The sequence below is a fragment of the Falco cherrug genome, chromosome 3 (genome assembly GCF_023634085.1).
Source record: "Falco cherrug isolate bFalChe1 chromosome 3, bFalChe1.pri, whole genome shotgun sequence".
NCBI classification, from domain to species: Eukaryota; Metazoa; Chordata; class Aves; order Falconiformes; family Falconidae; genus Falco; species Falco cherrug.
In genome coordinates, this window is record NC_073699.1 from 13932582 (window position 1) to 13952588 (window position 20007).

Consider the following 20007-nt stretch of genomic DNA (forward strand, 5'->3'; position numbering starts at 1 on the left):
CAGAAAAAGCCTCCGATACGACAACGCTCCCTGCGCACACCTCCGACCGAGGCTCCCCGTGCCAACACACGCTTGACTAACTCTCTTCCGCACCCTCCCCAGCAAAAAAGGATCACAGAAACATTTAGAGATGGGCAGGAATCTCTGCAGAGCATGTCCTTCCACCCCAGTGCTCAAGCAGGGCCAGCTAGAGCAGATTGTCTGGGACCACAGCCACTCGCGTCTTCAGTACCTCCGAGAATGGAGCCGCCACCACCTCTTCCACTCTTTGACCACCCTCACACTGAAAAAGCCCTGCCGCCTTTGCCCGGGCAATTCCAGATGCTTTCACTTCTGAACATGGCCTCTTGTCCTACCACTGATCGCAAGCCTCTGGGCACAGCCCTTCAGCCGCTTTGCAGGCCACCGCACCGGCCGCTTACGCAACCCGCACTTTCTCAGCTCGTCTAGGAGCACGTACCAGGAGACAGCGACAAAGGCTTCCTTCAAGTACGCCTCAGCAACAGCCACTGCTCTCCCCTCGCCCAACGCCCACTCGCCTCAACGCGGAAGACACGCAGCTCACTCAAGCATGATTTGCCCTTCCAAAATCCACGCCAAACACCCCCCAACACCTTCCGTCCGTCCTGGCCTTGGCAGTGATTTCCAGCAGCATTGCTTCCATCACCTGCCCCGGGAACAGGCTCAGGCTCACCGGCCTCTGCTTTCCCAGAGCCTCCCGCACCATCTTCTGCGGGACACGAGGGGTACCAGCTCCCTTCCACTCTTCAGGAGCTGCCCCCAGGCACTATGACCTTTCCAGGAAAATGCACAGCGGCCTCACAAGGAGGCCTCCGCAATGCCAGATGCCTCGGCATTCCTGGGAGCAACACGACAGGCCCCGGGCACTTACAAACACCCACTCCCACACCACTCCTTCCTACCTCCCTTCATCTTCCTCAGCAACAACCACAGATCACCTGACAAACAGCCTGAAAAACACTCACCTTGCCTCAGCGGGGGCAGGCCTTGCCACTCATCAACCCTTCCGCACGCACCACCACCACCACCACAGCCTCGGCTCTGCAGCCCCGTGCCGCATGCTCAAACCCAGCTCCCCTCGGCAATCGCCAAATTCCCTTTCACCCTGTCAAGCTCTGCGCAGAGAACTGGCCTCACCCCTCGACACTCGCCCCAAGCACAGACCCCACCAAAGGCCCAGGAGTGCCAGCCTCCCCTGCCTGCCGCTCCCAGCCCTGCTCCGCCTCTCAGCACACATACGGGCTCTCCAGAAACTCACCTGCCCTCGCACGCTGCCTCATACACAATCATAAGAGTCACTTCGGTTGCAAAGGACCCTTAACATTATCGAGTCCAACCGTTAACCTAATACTGCCAAGGCCACCACTAATCCATGTCCCTAAGCGCCACGTCTACGTGTCTTTTAAACACCTCCCACAATGGTGACTCAACCACTGCCCTGGGCAGCCCCTTCCAGTGCTTGATAACCCTCTCGGTGAAGAAATTTCTCATCATAGCCAAACTAAACTTTGCCTGGCGCAACATGAGGCCCTTTCCTCTTGCCCTAGCACTTGTTGCTAGGGATGAGAGACTCACAACCTCCTCGTTACAGCCTCCTCTCAGGTACTTGGAGACACCGATAGGGCCTCCCCTCAGCCGCCACCTTCTGAAAACGCAGTAGCCCCGCTTCCCTCAACCGCTACTTCTAAGGCTTCTTCTCTCGATCCTTCACTGCATTCGCTGCTCTCCTTTGGATGCGTCACACCACAGCCCAAGCCCCACCTCAGGGGTCCACGATGGAGGGGCCAACACAAGCACCGGCGGAGCCAGGCAGGGCACCTCTCGTCACAGGACCGGCGAGCTCTCAGCCAGGGCTGCCAGGAAAATGGCCTGCTCTCCCAAACAGCCCTCCTCTGCCTGCCCGCACTGACACCCCCAGGGACGGATCCCAGGGGGCACAAGCCCAGACACGCAGGCCCCTTTCTCCCAGCTACAACCTTTCAAGCAAGGCAGGCAACAAGGCACACACAGAGCACGCTCAGTGGGAAAGGCCAGGCCTACAGTCAGGCTTAGCAAGCTGGCAGCAAGGCAGGCAGGGACCAAATGCCATGGAAGGGGCCGACACTCATGCCCGGCACACCTCCAAAGCCCACAACAGCCTTCCAGGCCCATGAACAAGTGGGGGCCCCTCTTCGCAACGCACCCGCAAACCACACCACACGAGTGCCACGGCATGACCTCACTGACAACACCCCACCTCTCCTATGCTTTGGCCACGTCTGCCAAATGCCCTGACACGCACCTTCCATGCAAATCCTCCCAGATACCTGCTCTCACTTCAAAGCTGACGCCAGGGACAGACGGACACATCCTCAAGAGGACGACATGAGAAGGGAGCGTTGTGGGAAGGGACACACCCCCCACCTCATTACCTGCCAAGCTCTGGCACGCAACAGCTGCTTGCTGCAAAATGCCGTCACGCGCAAAGCCTGTCCCGCCCCCTCAGACCAGCATAAAAGACGGCCCAGCGCCTCTCTCCATCACACGCTTCTCCTGACGCCTTCTCCCCCGCAGTCAACAAGGTGAGCCTGAAGCCCCTTCCCCTCCTTCTCCTGCCCCACACGCCCCGTCTCTTCCAGCACGCGCTGACACCAGACTCAGCAGCCCCCACGACTCAACACCACCACCCTCCCCGCAGCCCCACACCGCGCCTCCACACTCCCTTGCCCTCCTGTAACGACACCCCTCGCGCCCCCCCAACACCCTCCGCTTCCTCAACACCCTCTCTTACAGGGACACTCCACACCGCAGACATGGCCTGCAACAACTTCTGCAGCCCCTGCGGACCCACCCCGCTGGCTAACAGCTGCAACGAGCCCTGCGTCAGGCAGTGCGAGGACTCCCGCGTCGTCATCCAGCCTTCCACCGTGCTGGTCACCCTGCCGGGACCCATCCTCACCTCCTTCCCCCAGAGCACCGCCGTCGGATCCTCCTCATCGGCTGCTGTGGGCAACATCCTCAGCTCCCAGGGAGTGCCCATCTCCTCCGGCGGCTTTGGCTACGGTTACGGCCTCGGAGGCCTGGGCTGCTATGGCGCCGGAAGAGCCTGCCTGCCCTGCTAAGGGCCCTCCACACCACACACACCCTGCAAGCCACGGCATGGACTGAGGACGCACCTCCCGCCTGCTGCTGGCACGGGGACCTGCCACCTGCACCTCCTCCTCTCAAGGCACCAAGCAAAGTAGCACGGAAGGGGCCAGCCCCGGCTGCCAGGATACATGGCCCACCTACCTCCTCCTCTTCTCCCACTGTCTTCTTTGCATCGCCCCTACTGCTACGTCCGCTACTCTCCGCTGCAAACGCCTGCTCACAAGCCAAAGACCACCGGGGCACCTCCCCCGCGCTGCTCCCACCGCAGGAAAGGAAGACCTCGGTGCTCTGGCAAAATCTTCTGCAAGCAAAGGACCTGGGCTGACGGTCGCCCTACTTGCACCTCAGGACGGATCCCTTCCACTGCGTGCTCCTGCCTTTTCACTCTTTTGCCTCAATAAAATCTCCTGCATCCCAGCACCACACGCCTCCATCTCCTTTCTTCTCCCAAGGCTCTTCCACTCTAAAACGGCACAAAGCCAGGCCTCAACAGGCCGGCGGGGTTGGGGGGAAAAGGGCACTCAGCCTCTCTGAGGACACAGGCCACCAGCGACAACACACACTCGCACCTGCAGGCATACACAGCATGACACAAGCCCAGCACTGGCTCAGAAAAAGCCTCCGATACGACAACGCTCCCTGCGCACACCTCCGACCGAGGCTCCCCGTGCCAACACACGCTTGACTAACTCTCTTCCGCACCCTCCCCAGCCAAAAAGGATCACAGAAACATTTAGAGATGGGCAGGAATCTCTGCAGAGCATGTCCTTCCACCCCAGTGCTCAAGCAGGGCCAGCTAGAGCAGATTGTCTGGGACCACAGCCACTCGCGTCTTCAGTACCTCCGAGAATGGAGCCGCCACCACCTCTTCCACTCTTTGACCACCCTCACACTGAAAAAGCCCTGCCGCCTTTGCCCGGGCAATTCCAGATGCTTTCACTTCTGAACATGGCCTCTTGTCCTACCACTGATCGCAAGCCTCTGGGCACAGCCCTTCAGCCGCTTTGCAGGCCACCGCACCGGCCGCTTATGCAACCCGCACTTTCTCAGCTCGTCTAGGAGCACGTACCAGGAGACAGCGACAAAGGCTTCCTTCAAGTACGCCTCAGCAACAGCCACTGCTCTCCCCTCGCCCAACGCCCACTCGCCTCAACGCGGAAGACACGCAGCTCACTCAAGCATGATTTGCCCTTCCAAAATCCACGCCAAACACCCCCCAACACCTTCCGTCCGTCCTGGCCTTGGCAGTGATTTCCAGCAGCATTGCTTCCATCACCTGCCCCGGGAACAGGCTCAGGCTCACCGGCCTCTGCTTTCCCAGAGCCTCCCGCACCATCTTCTGCGGGACACGAGGGGTACCAGCTCCCTTCCACTCTTCAGGAGCTGCCCCCAGGCACTATGACCTTTCCAGGAAAATGCACAGCGGCCTCACAAGGAGGCCTCCGCAATGCCAGATGCCTCGGCATTCCTGGGAGCAACACGACAGGCCCCGGGCACTTACAAACACCCACTCCCACACCACTCCTTCCTACCTCCCTTCATCTTCCTCAGCAACAACCACAGATCACCTGACAAACAGCCTGAAAAACACTCACCTTGCCTCAGCGGGGGCAGGCCTTGCCACTCATCAACCCTTCCGCACGCACCACCACCACCACCACAGCCTCGGCTCTGCAGCCCCGTGCCGCATGCTCAAACCCAGCTCCCCTCGGCAATCGCCAAATTCCCTTTCACCCTGTCAAGCTCTGCGCAGAGAACTGGCCTCACCCCTCGACACTCGCCCCAAGCACAGACCCCACCAAAGGCCCAGGAGTGCCAGCCTCCCCTGCCTGCCGCTCCCAGCTCTGCTCCGCCTTTCAGCACACTTACGGGCTCTCCAGAAACTCACCTGCCCTCGCACGCTGCCTCATACACAATCATAAGAGTCACTTCGGTTGCAAAGGACCCTTAACATTATCGAGTCCAACCGTTAACCTAATACTGCCAAGGCCACCACTAATCCATGTCCCTAAGCGCCACGTCTACGTGTCTTTTAAACACCTCCCACAATGGTGACTCAACCACTGCCCTGGGCAGCCCCTTCCAGTGCTTGATAACCCTCTCGGTGAAGAAATTTCTCATCATAGCCAAACTAAACTTTGCCTGGCGCAACATGAGGCCCTTTCCTCTTGCCCTAGCACTTGTTGCTAGGGATGAGAGACTCACAACCTCCTCGTTACAGCCTCCTCTCAGGTACTTGGAGACACCGATAGGGCCTCCCCTCAGCCGCCACCTTCTGAAAACGCAGTAGCCCCGCTTCCCTCAACCGCTACTTCTAAGGCTTCTTCTCTCGATCCTTCACCGCATTTGCTGCTCTCCTTTGGATGCGTCACACCACAGCCCAAGCCCCACCTCAGGGGTCCACGATGGAGGGGCCAACACAAGCACCGGCGGAGCCAGGCAGGGCACCTCTCGTCACAGGACCGGCGAGCTCTCAGCCAGGGCTGCCAGGAAAATGGCCTGCTCTCCCAAACAGCCCTCCTCTGCCTGCCCGCACTGACACCCCCAGGGACGGATCCCAGGGGGCACAAGCCCAGACACGCAGGCCCCTTTCTCCCAGCTACAACCTTTCAAGCAAGGCGGGCAACAAGGCACACACAGAGCACGCTCAGTGGGAAAGGCCAGGCCTACAGTCAGGCTTAGCAAGCTGGCAGCAAGGCAGGCAGGGACCAAATGCCATGGAAGGGGCCGACACTCATGCCCGGCACACCTCCAAAGCCCACAACAGCCTTCCAGGCCCATGAACAAGTGGGGGCCCCTCTTCGCAACGCACCCGCAAACCACACCACACGAGTGCCACGGCATGACCTCACTGACAACACCCCACCTCTCCTATGCTTTGGCCACGTCTGCCAAATGCCCTGACACGCACCTTCCATGCAAATCCTCCCAGATACCTGCTCTCACTTCAAAGCTGACGCCAGGGACAGACGGACACATCCTCAAGAGGAGGACATGAGAAGGGAGCGTTGTGGGAAGGGACACACCCCCCACCTCATTACCTGCCAAGCTCTGGCACGCAACAGCTGCTTGCTGCAAAATGCCGTCACGCGCAAAGCCTGTCCCGCCCCCTCAGACCAGCATAAAAGACGGCCCAGCGCCTCTCTCCATCACACGCTTCTCCTGACGCCTTCTCCCCCGCAGTCAACAAGGTGAGCCTGAAGCCCCTTCCCCTCCTTCTCCTGCCCCACACGCCCCGTCTCTTCCAGCACGCGCTGACACCAGACTCAGCAGCCCCCACGACTCAACACCACCACCCTCCCCGCAGCCCCACACCGCGCCTCCACACTCCCTTGCCCTCCTGTAACGACACCCCTCGCGCCCCCCCAACACCCTCCGCTTCCTCAACACCCTCTCTTACAGGGACACTCCACACCGCAGACATGGCCTGCAACAACTTCTGCAGCCCCTGCGGACCCACCCCGCTGGCTAACAGCTGCAACGAGCCCTGCGTCAGGCAGTGCGAGGACTCCCGCGTCGTCATCCAGCCTTCCACCGTGCTGGTCACCCTGCCGGGACCCATCCTCACCTCCTTCCCCCAGAGCACCGCCGTCGGATCCTCCTCATCGGCTGCTGTGGGCAACATCCTCAGCTCCCAGGGAGTGCCCATCTCCTCCGGCGGCTTTGGCTACGGTTACGGCCTCGGAGGCCTGGGCTGCTATGGCGCCGGAAGAGCCTGCCTGCCCTGCTAAGGGCCCTCCACACCACACACACCCTGCAAGCCACGGCATGGACTGAGGACGCACCTCCCGCCTGCTGCTGGCACGGGGACCTGCCACCCGCACCTCCTCCTCTCAAGGCACCAAGCAAAGTAGCACGGAAGGGGCCAGCCCCGGCTGCCAGGATACATGGCCCACCTACCTCCTCCTCTTCTCCCACTGTCTTCTTTGCATCGCCCCTACTGCTACGTACGCTACTCTCCGCTGCAAACGCCTGCTCACAAGCCAAAGACCACCGGGGCACCTCCCCCGCGCTGCTCCCACCGCAGGAAAGGAAGACCTCGGTGCTCTGGCAAAATCTTCTGCAAGCAAAGGACCTGGGCTGACGGTCGCCCTACTTGCACCTCAGGACGGATCCCTTCCACTGCGTGCTCCTGCCTTTTCACTCTTTTGCCTCAATAAAATCTCCTGCATCCCAGCACCACACGCCTCCATCTCCTTTCTTCTCCCAAGGCTCTTCCACTCTAAAACGGCACAAAGCCAGGCCTCAACAGGCCAGCGGGGTTGGGGGGAAAAGGGCACTCAGCCTCTCTGAGGACACAGGCCACCAGCGACAACACACACTCGCACCTGCAGGCATACACAGCATGACACAAGCCCAGCACTGGCTCAGAAAAAGCCTCCGATACGACAACGCTCCCTGCGCACACCTCCGACCGAGGCTCCCCGTGCCAACACACGCTTGACTAACTCTCTTCCGCACCCTCCCCAGCAAAAAAGGATCACAGAAACATTTAGAGATGGGCAGGAATCTCTGCAGAGCATGTCCTTCCACCCCAGTGCTCAAGCAGGGCCAGCTAGAGCAGATTGTCTGGGACCACAGCCACTCGCGTCTTCAGTACCTCCGAGAATGGAGCCGCCACCACCTCTTCCACTCTTTGACCACCCTCACACTGAAAAAGCCCTGCCGCCTTTGCCCGGGCAATTCCAGATGCTTTCACTTCTGAACATGGCCTCTTGTCCTACCACTGATCGCAAGCCTCTGGGCACAGCCCTTCAGCCGCTTTGCAGGCCACCGCACCGGCCGCTTACGCAACCCGCACTTTCTCAGCTCGTCTAGGAGCACGTACCAGGAGACAGCGACAAAGGCTTCCTTCAAGTACGCCTCAGCAACAGCCACTGCTCTCCCCTTGCCCAACGCCCACTCGCCTCAACGCGGAAGACACGCAGCTCACTCAAGCATGATTTGCCCTTCCAAAATCCACGCCAAACACCCCCCAACACCTTCCGTCCGTCCTGGCCTTGGCAGTGATTTCCAGCAGCATTGCTTCCATCACCTGCCCCGGGAACAGGCTCAGGCTCACCGGCCTCTGCTTTCCCAGAGCCTCCCGCACCATCTTCTGCGGGACACGAGGGGTACCAGCTCCCTTCCACTCTTCAGGAGCTGCCCCCAGGCACTATGACCTTTCCAGGAAAATGCACAGCGGCCTCACAAGGAGGCCTCCGCAATGCCAGATGCCTCGGCATTCCTGGGAGCAACACGACAGGCCCCGGGCACTTACAAACACCCACTCCCACACCACTCCTTCCTACCTCCCTTCATCTTCCTCAGCAACAACCACAGATCACCTGACAAACAGCCTGAAAAACACTCACCTTGCCTCAGCGGGGGCAGGCCTTGCCACTCATCAACCCTTCCGCACGCACCACCACCACCACCACAGCCTCGGCTCTGCAGCCCCGTGCCGCATGCTCAAACCCAGCTCCCCTCGGCAATCGCCAAATTCCCTTTCACCCTGTCAAGCTCTGCGCAGAGAACTGGCCTCACCCCTCGACACTCGCCCCAAGCACAGACCCCACCAAAGGCCCAGGAGTGCCAGCCTCCCCTGCCTGCCGCTCCCAGCTCTGCTCCGCCTCTCAGCACACATACGGGCTCTCCAGAAACTCACCTGCCCTCGCACGCTGCCTCATACACAATCATAAGAGTCACTTCGGTTGCAAAGGACCCTTAACATTATCGAGTCCAACCGTTAACCTAATACTGCCAAGGCCACCACTAATCCATGTCCCTAAGCGCCACGTCTACGTGTCTTTTAAACACCTCCCACAATGGTGACTCAACCACTGCCCTGGGCAGCCCCTTCCAGTGCTTGATAACCCTCTCGGTGAAGAAATTTCTCATCATAGCCAAACTAAACTTTGCCTGGCGCAACATGAGGCCCTTTCCTCTTGCCCTAGCACTTGTTGCTAGGGATGAGAGACTCACAACCTCCTCGTTACAGCCTCCTCTCAGGTACTTGGAGACACCGATAGGGCCTCCCCTCAGCCGCCGCCTTCTGAAAACGCAGTAGCCCCGCTTCCCTCAACCGCTACTTCTAAGGCTTCTTCTCTCGATCCTTCACCGCATTCACTTCTCTCCTTTGGATGCGTCACACCACAGCCCAAGCCCCACCTCAGGGGTCCACGATGGAGGGGCCAACACAAGCACCGGCGGAGCCAGGCAGGGCACCTCTCGTCACAGGACCGGCGAGCTCTCAGCCAGGGCTGCCAGGAAAATGGCCTGCTCTCCCAAACAGCCCTCCTCTGCCTGCCCGCACTGACACCCCCAGGGACGGATCCCAGGGGGCACAAGCCCAGACACGCAGGCCCCTTTCTCCCAGCTACAACCTTTCAAGCAAGGCGGGCAACAAGGCACACACAGAGCACGCTCAGTGGGAAAGGCCAGGCCTACAGTCAGGCTTAGCAAGCTGGCAGCAAGGCAGGCAGGGACCAAATGCCATGGAAGGGGCCGACACTCATGCCTGGCACACCTCCAAAGCCCACAACAGCCTTCCAGGCCCATGAACAAGTGGGGGCCCCTCTTCGCAACGCACCCGCAAACCACACCACACGAGTGCCACGGCATGACCTCACTGACAACACCCCACCTCTCCTATGCTTTGGCCACGTCTGCCAAATGCCCTGACACGCACCTTCCATGCAAATCCTCCCAGATACCTGCTCTCACTTCAAAGCTGACGCCAGGGACAGACGGACACATCCTCAAGAGGACGACATGAGAAGGGAGCGTTGTGGGAAGGGACACACCCCCCACCTCATTACCTGCCAAGCTCTGGCACGCAACAGCTGCTTGCTGCAAAATGCCGTCACGCGCAAAGCCTGTCCCGCCCCCTCAGACCAGCATAAAAGACAGCCCAGCGCCTCTCTCCATCACACGCTTCTCCTGACGCCTTCTCCCCCGCAGTCAACAAGGTGAGCCTGAAGCCCCTTCCCCTCCTTCTCCTGCCCCACACGCCCCGTCTCTTCCAGCACGCGCTGACACCAGACTCAGCAGCCCCCACGACTCAACACCACCACCCTCCCCGCAGCCCCACACCGCGCCTCCACACTCCCTTGCCCTCCTGTAACGACACCCCTCGCGCCCCCCCAACACCCTCCGCTTCCTCAACACCCTCTCTTACAGGGACACTCCACACCGCAGACATGGCCTGCAACAACTTCTGCAGCCCCTGCGGACCCACCCCGCTGGCTAACAGCTGCAACGAGCCCTGCGTCAGGCAGTGCGAGGACTCCCGCGTCGTCATCCAGCCTTCCACCGTGCTGGTCACCCTGCCGGGACCCATCCTCACCTCCTTCCCCCAGAGCACCGCCGTCGGATCCTCCTCATCGGCTGCTGTGGGCAACATCCTCAGCTCCCAGGGAGTGCCCATCTCCTCCGGCGGCTTTGGCTACGGTTACGGCCTCGGAGGCCTGGGCTGCTATGGCGCCGGAAGAGCCTGCCTGCCCTGCTAAGGGCCCTCCACACCACACACACCCTGCAAGCCACGGCATGGACTGAGGACGCACCTCCCGCCTGCTGCTGGCACGGGGACCTGCCACCCGCACCTCCTCCTCTCAAGGCACCAAGCAAAGTAGCACGGAAGGGGCCAGCCCCGGCTGCCAGGATACATGGCCCACCTACCTCCTCCTCTTCTCCCACTGTCTTCTTTGCATCGCCCCTACTGCTACGTACGCTACTCTCCGCTGCAAACGCCTGCTCACAAGCCAAAGACCACCGGGGCACCTCCCCTGCGCTGCTCCCACCGCAGGAAAGGAAGACCTCGGTGCTCTGGCAAAATCTTCTGCAAGCAAAGGACCTGGGCTGACGGTCGCCCTACTTGCACCTCAGGACGGATCCCTTCCACTGCGTGCTCCTGCCTTTTCACTCTTTTGCCTCAATAAAATCTCCTGCATCCCAGCACCACACGCCTCCATCTCCTTTCTTCTCCCAAGGCTCTTCCACTCTAAAACGGCACAAAGCCAGGCCTCAACAGGCCAGCGGGGTTGGGGGGAAAAGGGCACTCAGCCTCTCTGAGGACACAGGCCACCAGCGACAACACACACTCGCACCTGCAGGCATACACAGCATGACACAAGCCCAGCACTGGCTCAGAAAAAGCCTCCGATACGACAACGCTCCCTGCGCACACCTCCGACCGAGGCTCCCCGTGCCAACACACGCTTGACTAACTCTCTTCCGCACCCTCCCCAGCAAAAAAGGATCACAGAAACATTTAGAGATGGGCAGGAATCTCTGCAGAGCATGTCCTTCCACCCCAGTGCTCAAGCAGGGCCAGCTAGAGCAGATTGTCTGGGACCACAGCCACTCGCGTCTTCAGTACCTCCGAGAATGGAGCCGCCACCACCTCTTCCACTCTTTGACCACCCTCACACTGAAAAAGCCCTGCCGCCTTTGCCCGGGCAATTCCAGATGCTTTCACTTCTGAACATGGCCTCTTGTCCTACCACTGATCGCAAGCCTCTGGGCACAGCCCTTCAGCTGCTTTGCAGGCCACCGCACCGGCCGCTTACGCAACCCGCACTTTCTCAGCTCGTCTAGGAGCACGTACCAGGAGACAGCGACAAAGGCTTCCTTCAAGTACGCCTCAGCAACAGCCACTGCTCTCCCCTCGCCCAACGCCCACTCGCCTCAACGCGGAAGACACGCAGCTCACTCAAGCATGATTTGCCCTTCCAAAATCCACGCCAAACACCCCCCAACACCTTCCGTCCGTCCTGGCCTTGGCAGTGATTTCCAGCAGCATTGCTTCCATCACCTGCCCCGGGAACAGGCTCAGGCTCACCGGCCTCTGCTTTCCCAGAGCCTCCCGCACCATCTTCTGCGGGACACGAGGGGTACCAGCTCCCTTCCACTCTTCAGGAGCTGCCCCCAGGCACTATGACCTTTCCAGGAAAATGCACAGCGGCCTCACAAGGAGGCCTCCGCAATGCCAGATGCCTCGGCATTCCTGGGAGCAACACGACAGGCCCCGGGCACTTACAAACACCCACTCCCACACCACTCCTTCCTACCTCCCTTCATCTTCCTCAGCAACAACCACAGATCACCTGACAAACAGCCTGAAAAACACTCACCTTGCCTCAGCGGGGGCAGGCCTTGCCACTCATCAACCCTTCCGCACGCACCACCACCACCACCACAGCCTCGGCTCTGCAGCCCCGTGCCGCATGCTCAAACCCAGCTCCCCTCGGCAATCGCCAAATTCCCTTTCACCCTGTCAAGCTCTGCGCAGAGAACTGGCCTCACCCCTCGACACTCGCCCCAAGCACAGACCCCACCAAAGGCCCAGGAGTGCCAGCCTCCCCTGCCTGCCGCTCCCAGCTCTGCTCCGCCTTTCAGCACACATACGGGCTCTCCAGAAACTCACCTGCCCTCGCACGCTGCCTCATACACAATCATAAGAGTCACTTCGGTTGCAAAGGACCCTTAACATTATCGAGTCCAACCGTTAACCTAATACTGCCAAGGCCACCACTAATCCATGTCCCTAAGCGCCACGTCTACGTGTCTTTTAAACACCTCCCACAATGGTGACTCAACCACTGCCCTGGGCAGCCCCTTCCAGTGCTTGATAACCCTCTCGGTGAAGAAATTTCTCATCATAGCCAAACTAAACTTTGCCTGGCGCAACATGAGGCCCTTTCCTCTTGCCCTAGCACTTGTTGCTAGGGATGAGAGACTCACAACCTCCTCGTTACAACCTCCTCTCAGGTACTTGGAGACACCGATAGGGCCTCCCCTCAGCCGCCGCCTTCTGAAAACGCAGTAGCCCCGCTTCCCTCAACCGCTACTTCTAAGGCTTCTTCTCTCGATCCTTCACCGCATTCGCTGCTCTCCTTTGGATGCGTCACACCACAGCCCAAGCCCCACCTCAGGGGTCCACGATGGAGGGGCCAACACAAGCACCGGCGGAGCCAGGCAGGGCACCTCTCGTCACAGGACCGGCGAGCTCTCAGCCAGGGCTGCCAGGAAAATGGCCTGCTCTCCCAAACAGCCCTCCTCTGCCTGCCCGCACTGACACCCCCAGGGACGGATCCCAGGGGGCACAAGCCCAGACACGCAGGCCCCTTTCTCCCAGCTACAACCTTTCAAGCAAGGCGGGCAACAAGGCACACACAGAGCACGCTCAGTGGGAAAGGCCAGGCCTACAGTCAGGCTTAGCAAGCTGGCAGCAAGGCAGGCAGGGACCAAATGCCATGGAAGGGGCCGACACTCATGCCCGGCACACCTCCAAAGCCCACAACAGCCTTCCAGGCCCATGAACAAGTGGGGGCCCCTCTTCGCAACGCACCCGCAAACCACACCACACGAGTGCCACGGCATGACCTCACTGACAACACCCCACCTCTCCTATGCTTTGGCCACGTCTGCCAAATGCCCTGACACGCACCTTCCATGCAAATCCTCCCAGATACCTGCTCTCACTTCAAAGCTGACGCCAGGGACAGACGGACACATCCTCAAGAGGACGACATGAGAAGGGAGCGTTGTGGGAAGGGACACACCCCCCACCTCATTACCTGCCAAGCTCTGGCACGCAACAGCTGCTTGCTGCAAAATGCCGTCACGCGCAAAGCCTGTCCCGCCCCCTCAGACCAGCATAAAAGACGGCCCAGCGCCTCTCTCCATCACACGCTTCTCCTGACGCCTTCTCCCCCGCAGTCAACAAGGTGAGCCTGAAGCCCCTTCCCCTCCTTCTCCTGCCCCACACGCCCCGTCTCTTCCAGCACGCGCTGACACCAGACTCAGCAGCCCCCACGACTCAACACCACCACCCTCCCCGCAGCCCCACACCGCGCCTCCACACTCCCTTGCCCTCCTGTAACGACACCCCTCGCGCCCCCCCAACACCCTCCGCTTCCTCAACACCCTCTCTTACAGGGACACTCCACACCGCAGACATGGCCTGCAACAACTTCTGCAGCCCCTGCGGACCCACCCCGCTGGCTAACAGCTGCAACGAGCCCTGCGTCAGGCAGTGCGAGGACTCCCGCGTCGTCATCCAGCCTTCCACCGTGCTGGTCACCCTGCCGGGACCCATCCTCACCTCCTTCCCCCAGAGCACCGCCGTCGGATCCTCCTCATCGGCTGCTGTGGGCAACATCCTCAGCTCCCAGGGAGTGCCCATCTCCTCCGGCGGCTTTGGCTACGGTTACGGCCTCGGAGGCCTGGGCTGCTATGGCGCCGGAAGAGCCTGCCTGCCCTGCTAAGGGCCCTCCACACCACACACACCCTGCAAGCCACGGCATGGACTGAGGACGCACCTCCCGCCTGCTGCTGGCACGGGGACCTGCCACCCGCACCTCCTCCTCTCAAGGCACCAAGCAAAGTAGCACGGAAGGGGCCAGCCCCGGCTGCCAGGATACATGGCCCACCTACCTCCTCCTCTTCTCCCACTGTCTTCTTTGCATCGCCCCTACTGCTACGTACGCTACTCTCCGCTGCAAACGCCTGCTCACAAGCCAAAGACCACCGGGGCACCTCCCCCGCGCTGCTCCCACCGCAGGAAAGGAAGACCTCGGTGCTCTGGCAAAATCTTCTGCAAGCAAAGGACCTGGGCTGACGGTCGCCCTACTTGCACCTCAGGACGGATCCCTTCCACTGCGTGCTCCTGCCTTTTCACTCTTTTGCCTCAATAAAATCTCCTGCATCCCAGCACCACACGCCTCCATCTCCTTTCTTCTCCCAAGGCTCTCCCACTCTAAAACGGCACAAAGCCAGGCCTCAACAGGCCGGCGGGGGTTGGGGGGAAAAGGGCACTCAGCCTCTCCGAGGGCACAGGCCACCAGCGACAACACACACTCGCACCTGCAGGCATACACAGCATGACACAAGCCCAGCACTGGCTCAGAAAAAGCCTCCGATACGACAACGCTCCCTGCGCACACCTCCGACCGAGGCTCCCCGTGCCAACACACGCTTGACTAACTCTCTTCCGCACCCTCCCCAGCAAAAAAGGATCACAGAAACATTTAGAGATGGGCAGGAATCTCTGCAGAGCATGTCCTTCCACCCCAGTGCTCAAGCAGGGCCAGCTAGAGCAGATTGTCTGGGACCACAGCCACTCGCGTCTTCAGTACCTCCGAGAATGGAGCCGCCACCACCTCTTCCACTCTTTGACCACCCTCACACTGAAAAAGCCCTGCCGCCTTTGCCCGGGCAATTCCAGATGCTTTCACTTCTGAACATGGCCTCTTGTCCTACCACTGATCGCAAGCCTCTGGGCACAGCCCTTCAGCCGCTTTGCAGGCCACCGCACCGGCCGCTTACGCAACCCGCACTTTCTCAGCTCGTCTAGGAGCACGTACCAGGAGACAGCGACAAAGGCTTCCTTCAAGTACGCCTCAGCAACAGCCACTGCTCTCCCCTCGCCCAACGCCCACTCGCCTCAACGCGGAAGACACGCAGCTCACTCAAGCATGATTTGCCCTTCCAAAATCCACGCCAAACACCCCCCAACACCTTCCGTCCGTCCTGGCCTTGGCAGTGATTTCCAGCAGCATTGCTTCCATCACCTGCCCCGGGAACAGGCTCAGGCTCACCGGCCTCTGCTTTCCCAGAGCCTCCCGCACCATCTTCTGCGGGACACGAGGGGTACCAGCTCCCTTCCACTCTTCAGGAGCTGCCCCCAGGCACTATGACCTTTCCAGGAAAATGCACAGCGGCCTCACAAGGAGGCCTCCGCAATGCCAGATGCCTCGGCATTCCTGGGAGCAACACGACAGGCCCCGGGCACTTACAAACACCCACTCCCACACCACTCCTTCCTACCTCCCTTCATCTTCCTCAGCAACAACCACAGATCACCTGACAAACAGCCTGAAAAACACTCACCTTGCCTCAGCGGGGGCAGGCCTTGCCACTCATCAACCCTTCCGCACGCACCACCACCACCACCACAGCCTCGGCTCTGCAGCCCCGTGCCGCATGCTCAAACCCAGCTCCCCTCGGCAATCGCCAAATTCCCTTTCACCCTGTCAAGCTCTGCGCAGAGAACTGGCCTCACCCCTCGACACTCGCCCCAAGCACAGACCCCACCAAAGGCCCAGGAGTGCCAGCCTCCCCTGCCTGCCGCTCCCAGCTCTGCTCCGCCTTTCAGCACACTTACGGGCTCTCCAGAAACTCACCTGCCCTCGCACGCTGCCTCATACACAATCATAAGAGTCACTTCGGTTGCAAAGGACCCTTAACATTATCGAGTCCAACCGTTAACCTAATACTGCCAAGGCCACCACTAATCCATGTCCCTAAGCGCCACGTCTACGTGTCTTTTAAACACCTCCCACAATGGTGACTCAACCACTGCCCTGGGCAGCCCCTTCCAGTGCTTGATAACCCTCTCGGTGAAGAAATTTCTCATCATAGCCAAACTAAACTTTGCCTGGCGCAACATGAGGCCCTTTCCTCTTGCCCTAGCACTTGTTGCTAGGGATGAGAGACTCACAACCTCCTCGTTACAGCCTCCTCTCAGGTACTTGGAGACACCGATAGGGCCTCCCCTCAGCCGCCGCCTTCTGAAAACGCAGTAGCCCCGCTTCCCTCAACCGCTACTTCTAAGGCTTCTTCTCTCGATCCTTCACCGCATTCGCTGCTCTCCTTTGGATGCGTCACACCACAGCCCAAGCCCCACCTCAGGGGTCCACGATGGAGGGGCCAACACAAGCACCGGCGGAGCCAGGCAGGGCACCTCTCGTCACAGGACCGGCGAGCTCTCAGCCAGGGCTGCCAGGAAAATGGCCTGCTCTCCCAAACAGCCCTCCTCTGCCTGCCCGCACTGACACCCCCAGGGACGGATCCCAGGGGGCACAAGCCCAGACACGCAGGCCCCTTTCTCCCAGCTACAACCTTTCAAGCAAGGCGGGCAACAAGGCACACACAGAGCACGCTCAGTGGGAAAGGCCAGGCCTACAGTCAGGCTTAGCAAGCTGGCAGCAAGGCAGGCAGGGACCAAATGCCATGGAAGGGGCCGACACTCATGCCCGGCACACCTCCAAAGCCCACAACAGCCTTCCAGGCCCATGAACAAGTGGGGGCCCCTCTTCGCAACGCACCCGCAAACCACACCACACGAGTGCCACGGCATGACCTCACTGACAACACCCCACCTCTCCTATGCTTTGGCCACGTCTGCCAAATGCCCTGACACGCACCTTCCATGCAAATCCTCCCAGATACCTGCTCTCACTTCAAAGCTGACGCCAGGGACAGACGGACACATCCTCAAGAGGACGACATGAGAAGGGAGCGTTGTGGGAAGGGACACACCCCCCACCTCATTACCTGCCAAGCTCTGGCACGCAACAGCTGCTTGCTGCAAAATGCCGTCACGCGCAAAGCCTGTCCCGCCCCCTCAGACCAGCATAAAAGACGGCCCAGCGCCTCTCTCCATCACACGCTTCTCCTGACGCCTTCTCCCCCGCAGTCAACAAGGTGAGCCTGAAGCCCCTTCCCCTCCTTCTCCTGCCCCACACGCCCCGTCTCTTCCAGCACGCGCTGACACCAGACTCAGCAGCCCCCACGACTCAACACCACCACGCTCCCCGCAGCCCCACACCGCGCCTCCACACTCCCTTGCCCTCCTGTAACGACACCCCTCGCGCCCCCCCAACACCCTCCGCTTCCTCAACACCCTCTCTTACAGGGACACTCCACACCACAGACATGGCCTGCAACAACCTCTGCAGCCCCTGCGGACCCACCCCGCTGGCTAACAGCTGCAACGAGCCCTGCGTCAGGCAGTGCGAGGACTCCCGCGTCGTCATCCAGCCTTCCACCGTGCTGGTCACCCTGCCGGGACCCATCCTCACCTCCTTCCCCCAGAGCACCGCCGTCGGATCCTCCTCATCGGCTGCTGTGGGCAACATCCTCAGCTCCCAGGGAGTGCCCATCTCCTCCGGCGGCTTTGGCTACGGTTACGGCCTCGGAGGCCTGGGCTGCTATGGCGCCGGAAGAGCCTGCCTGCCCTGCTAAGGGCCCTCCACACCACACACACCCTGCAAGCCACGGCATGGACTGAGGACGCACCTCCCGCCTGCTGCTGGCACGGGGACCTGCCACCCGCACCTCCTCCTCTCAAGGCACCAAGCAAAGTAGCACGGAAGGGGCCAGCCCCGGCTGCCAGGATACATGGCCCACCTACCTCCTCCTCTTCTCCCACTGTCTTCTTTGCATCGCCCCTACTGCTACGTACGCTACTCTCCGCTGCAAACGCCTGCTCACAAGCCAAAGACCACCGGGGCACCTCCCCCGCGCTGCTCCCACCGCAGGAAAGGAAGACCTCGGTGCTCTGGCAAAATCTTCTGCAAGCAAAGGACCTGGGCTGACGGTCGCCCTACTTGCACCTCAGGACGGATCCCTTCCACTGCGTGCTCCTGCCTTTTCACTCTTTTGCCTCAATAAAATCTCCTGCATCCCAGCACCACACGCCTCCATCTCCTTTCTTCTCCCAAGGCTCTTCCACTCTAAAATGGCACAAAGCCAGGCCTCAACAGGCCGGCGGGGTTGGGGGGAAAAGGGCACTCAGCCTCTCTGAGGACACAGGCCACCAGCGACAACACACACTCGCACCTGCAGGCATACACAGCATGACACAAGCCCAGCACTGGCTCAGAAAAAGCCTCCGATACGACAACGCTCCCTGCGCACACCTCCGACCGAGGCTCCCCGTGCCAACACACGCTTGACTAACTCTCTTCCGCACCCTCCCCAGCAAAAAAGGATCACAGAAACATTTAGAGATGGGCAGGAATCTCTGCAGAGCATGTCCTTCCACCCCAGTGCTCAAGCAGGGCCAGCTAGAGCAGATTGTCTGGGACCACAGCCACTCGCGTCTTCAGTACCTCCGAGAATGGAGCCGCCACCACCTCTTCCACTCTTTGACCACCCTCACACTGAAAAAGCCCTGCCGCCTTTGCCCGGGCAATTCCAGATGCTTTCACTTCTGAACATGGCCTCTTGTCCTACCACTGATCGCAAGCCTCTGGGCACAGCCCTTCAGCCGCTTTGCAGGCCACCGCACCGGCCGCTTACGCAACCCGCACTTTCTCAGCTCGTCTAGGAGCACGTACCAGGAGACAGCGGCAAAGGCTTCCTTCAAGTACGCCTCAGCAACAGCCACTGCTCTCCCCTTGCCCAACGCCCACTCGCCTCAACGCGGAAGACACGCAGCTCACTCAAGCATGATTTGCCCTTCCAAAATCCACGCCAAACACCCCCCAACACCTTCCGTCCGTCCTGGCCTTGGCAGTGATTTCCAGCAGCATTGCTTCCATCACCTGCCCCGGGAACAGGCTCAGGCTCACCGGCCTCTGCTTTCCCAGAGCCTCCCGCACCATCTTCTGCGGGACACGAGGGGTACCAGCTCCCTTCCACTCTTCAGGAGCTGCCCCCAGGCACTATGACCTTTCCAGGAAAATGCACAGCGGCCTCACAAGGAGGCCTCCGCAATGCCAGATGCCTCGGCATTCCTGGGAGCAACACGACAGGCCCCGGGCACTTACAAACACCCACTCCCACACCACTCCTTCCTACCTCCCTTCATCTTCCTCAGCAACAACCACAGATCACCTGACAAACAGCCTGAAAAACACTCACCTTGCCTCAGCGGGGGCAGGCCTTGCCACTCATCAACCCTTCCGCACGCACCACCACCACCACCACAGCCTCGGCTCTGCAGCCCCGTGCCGCATGCTCAAACCCAGCTCCCCTCGGCAATCGCCAAATTCCCTTTCACCCTGTCAAGCTCTGCGCAGAGAACTGGCCTCACCCCTCGACACTCGCCCCAAGCACAGACCCCACCAAAGGCCCAGGAGTGCCAGC

The 20007-nt window shown here is 60.4% G+C and overlaps 4 protein-coding genes and 1 pseudogene across 4 annotated transcripts; all 5 read left to right on the top strand.

The window, feature by feature from the left end:
* The first annotated feature begins 2813 nt into the window (after nucleotides 1-2813).
* LOC129735500 (feather keratin 1-like) lies at nucleotides 2814-3122 on the top strand. The gene has a single exon (XM_055703792.1). The coding sequence runs from the start codon at nucleotides 2814-2816 to the stop codon at nucleotides 3120-3122; it is 309 nt and encodes a 102-aa protein (XP_055559767.1).
* Nucleotides 3123-6572: 3450 nt separating this feature from the next.
* On the top strand, nucleotides 6573-6881 carry LOC129735501 (feather keratin 1-like). The gene has a single exon (XM_055703793.1). The coding sequence runs from the start codon at nucleotides 6573-6575 to the stop codon at nucleotides 6879-6881; it is 309 nt and encodes a 102-aa protein (XP_055559768.1).
* Nucleotides 6882-10331: 3450 nt separating this feature from the next.
* On the top strand, nucleotides 10332-10640 carry LOC129735502 (feather keratin 1-like). Its single transcript, XM_055703794.1, has one exon. The coding sequence runs from the start codon at nucleotides 10332-10334 to the stop codon at nucleotides 10638-10640; it is 309 nt and encodes a 102-aa protein (XP_055559769.1).
* Nucleotides 10641-14090: 3450 nt separating this feature from the next.
* On the top strand, nucleotides 14091-14399 carry LOC129735503 (feather keratin 1-like). Its single transcript, XM_055703795.1, has one exon. It carries the CDS (start codon nucleotides 14091-14093, stop codon nucleotides 14397-14399), a length of 309 nt encoding a protein of 102 aa, XP_055559770.1.
* A 3108-nt stretch (nucleotides 14400-17507) lies between these two features.
* LOC129735504 (feather keratin 1-like) lies at nucleotides 17508-18159 on the top strand (annotated as a pseudogene).
* Nucleotides 18160-20007: the final 1848 nt, after the last annotated feature.

Coding starts and splice junctions, on each gene's coding strand:
- LOC129735500 (XM_055703792.1), top strand. CDS start 2,814: ATGGCCTGCAACAACTTCTGCAGCCCCTGCGGACCCACCCCGCTGGCT.
- LOC129735501 (XM_055703793.1), top strand. CDS start 6,573: ATGGCCTGCAACAACTTCTGCAGCCCCTGCGGACCCACCCCGCTGGCT.
- LOC129735502 (XM_055703794.1), top strand. CDS start 10,332: ATGGCCTGCAACAACTTCTGCAGCCCCTGCGGACCCACCCCGCTGGCT.
- LOC129735503 (XM_055703795.1), top strand. CDS start 14,091: ATGGCCTGCAACAACTTCTGCAGCCCCTGCGGACCCACCCCGCTGGCT.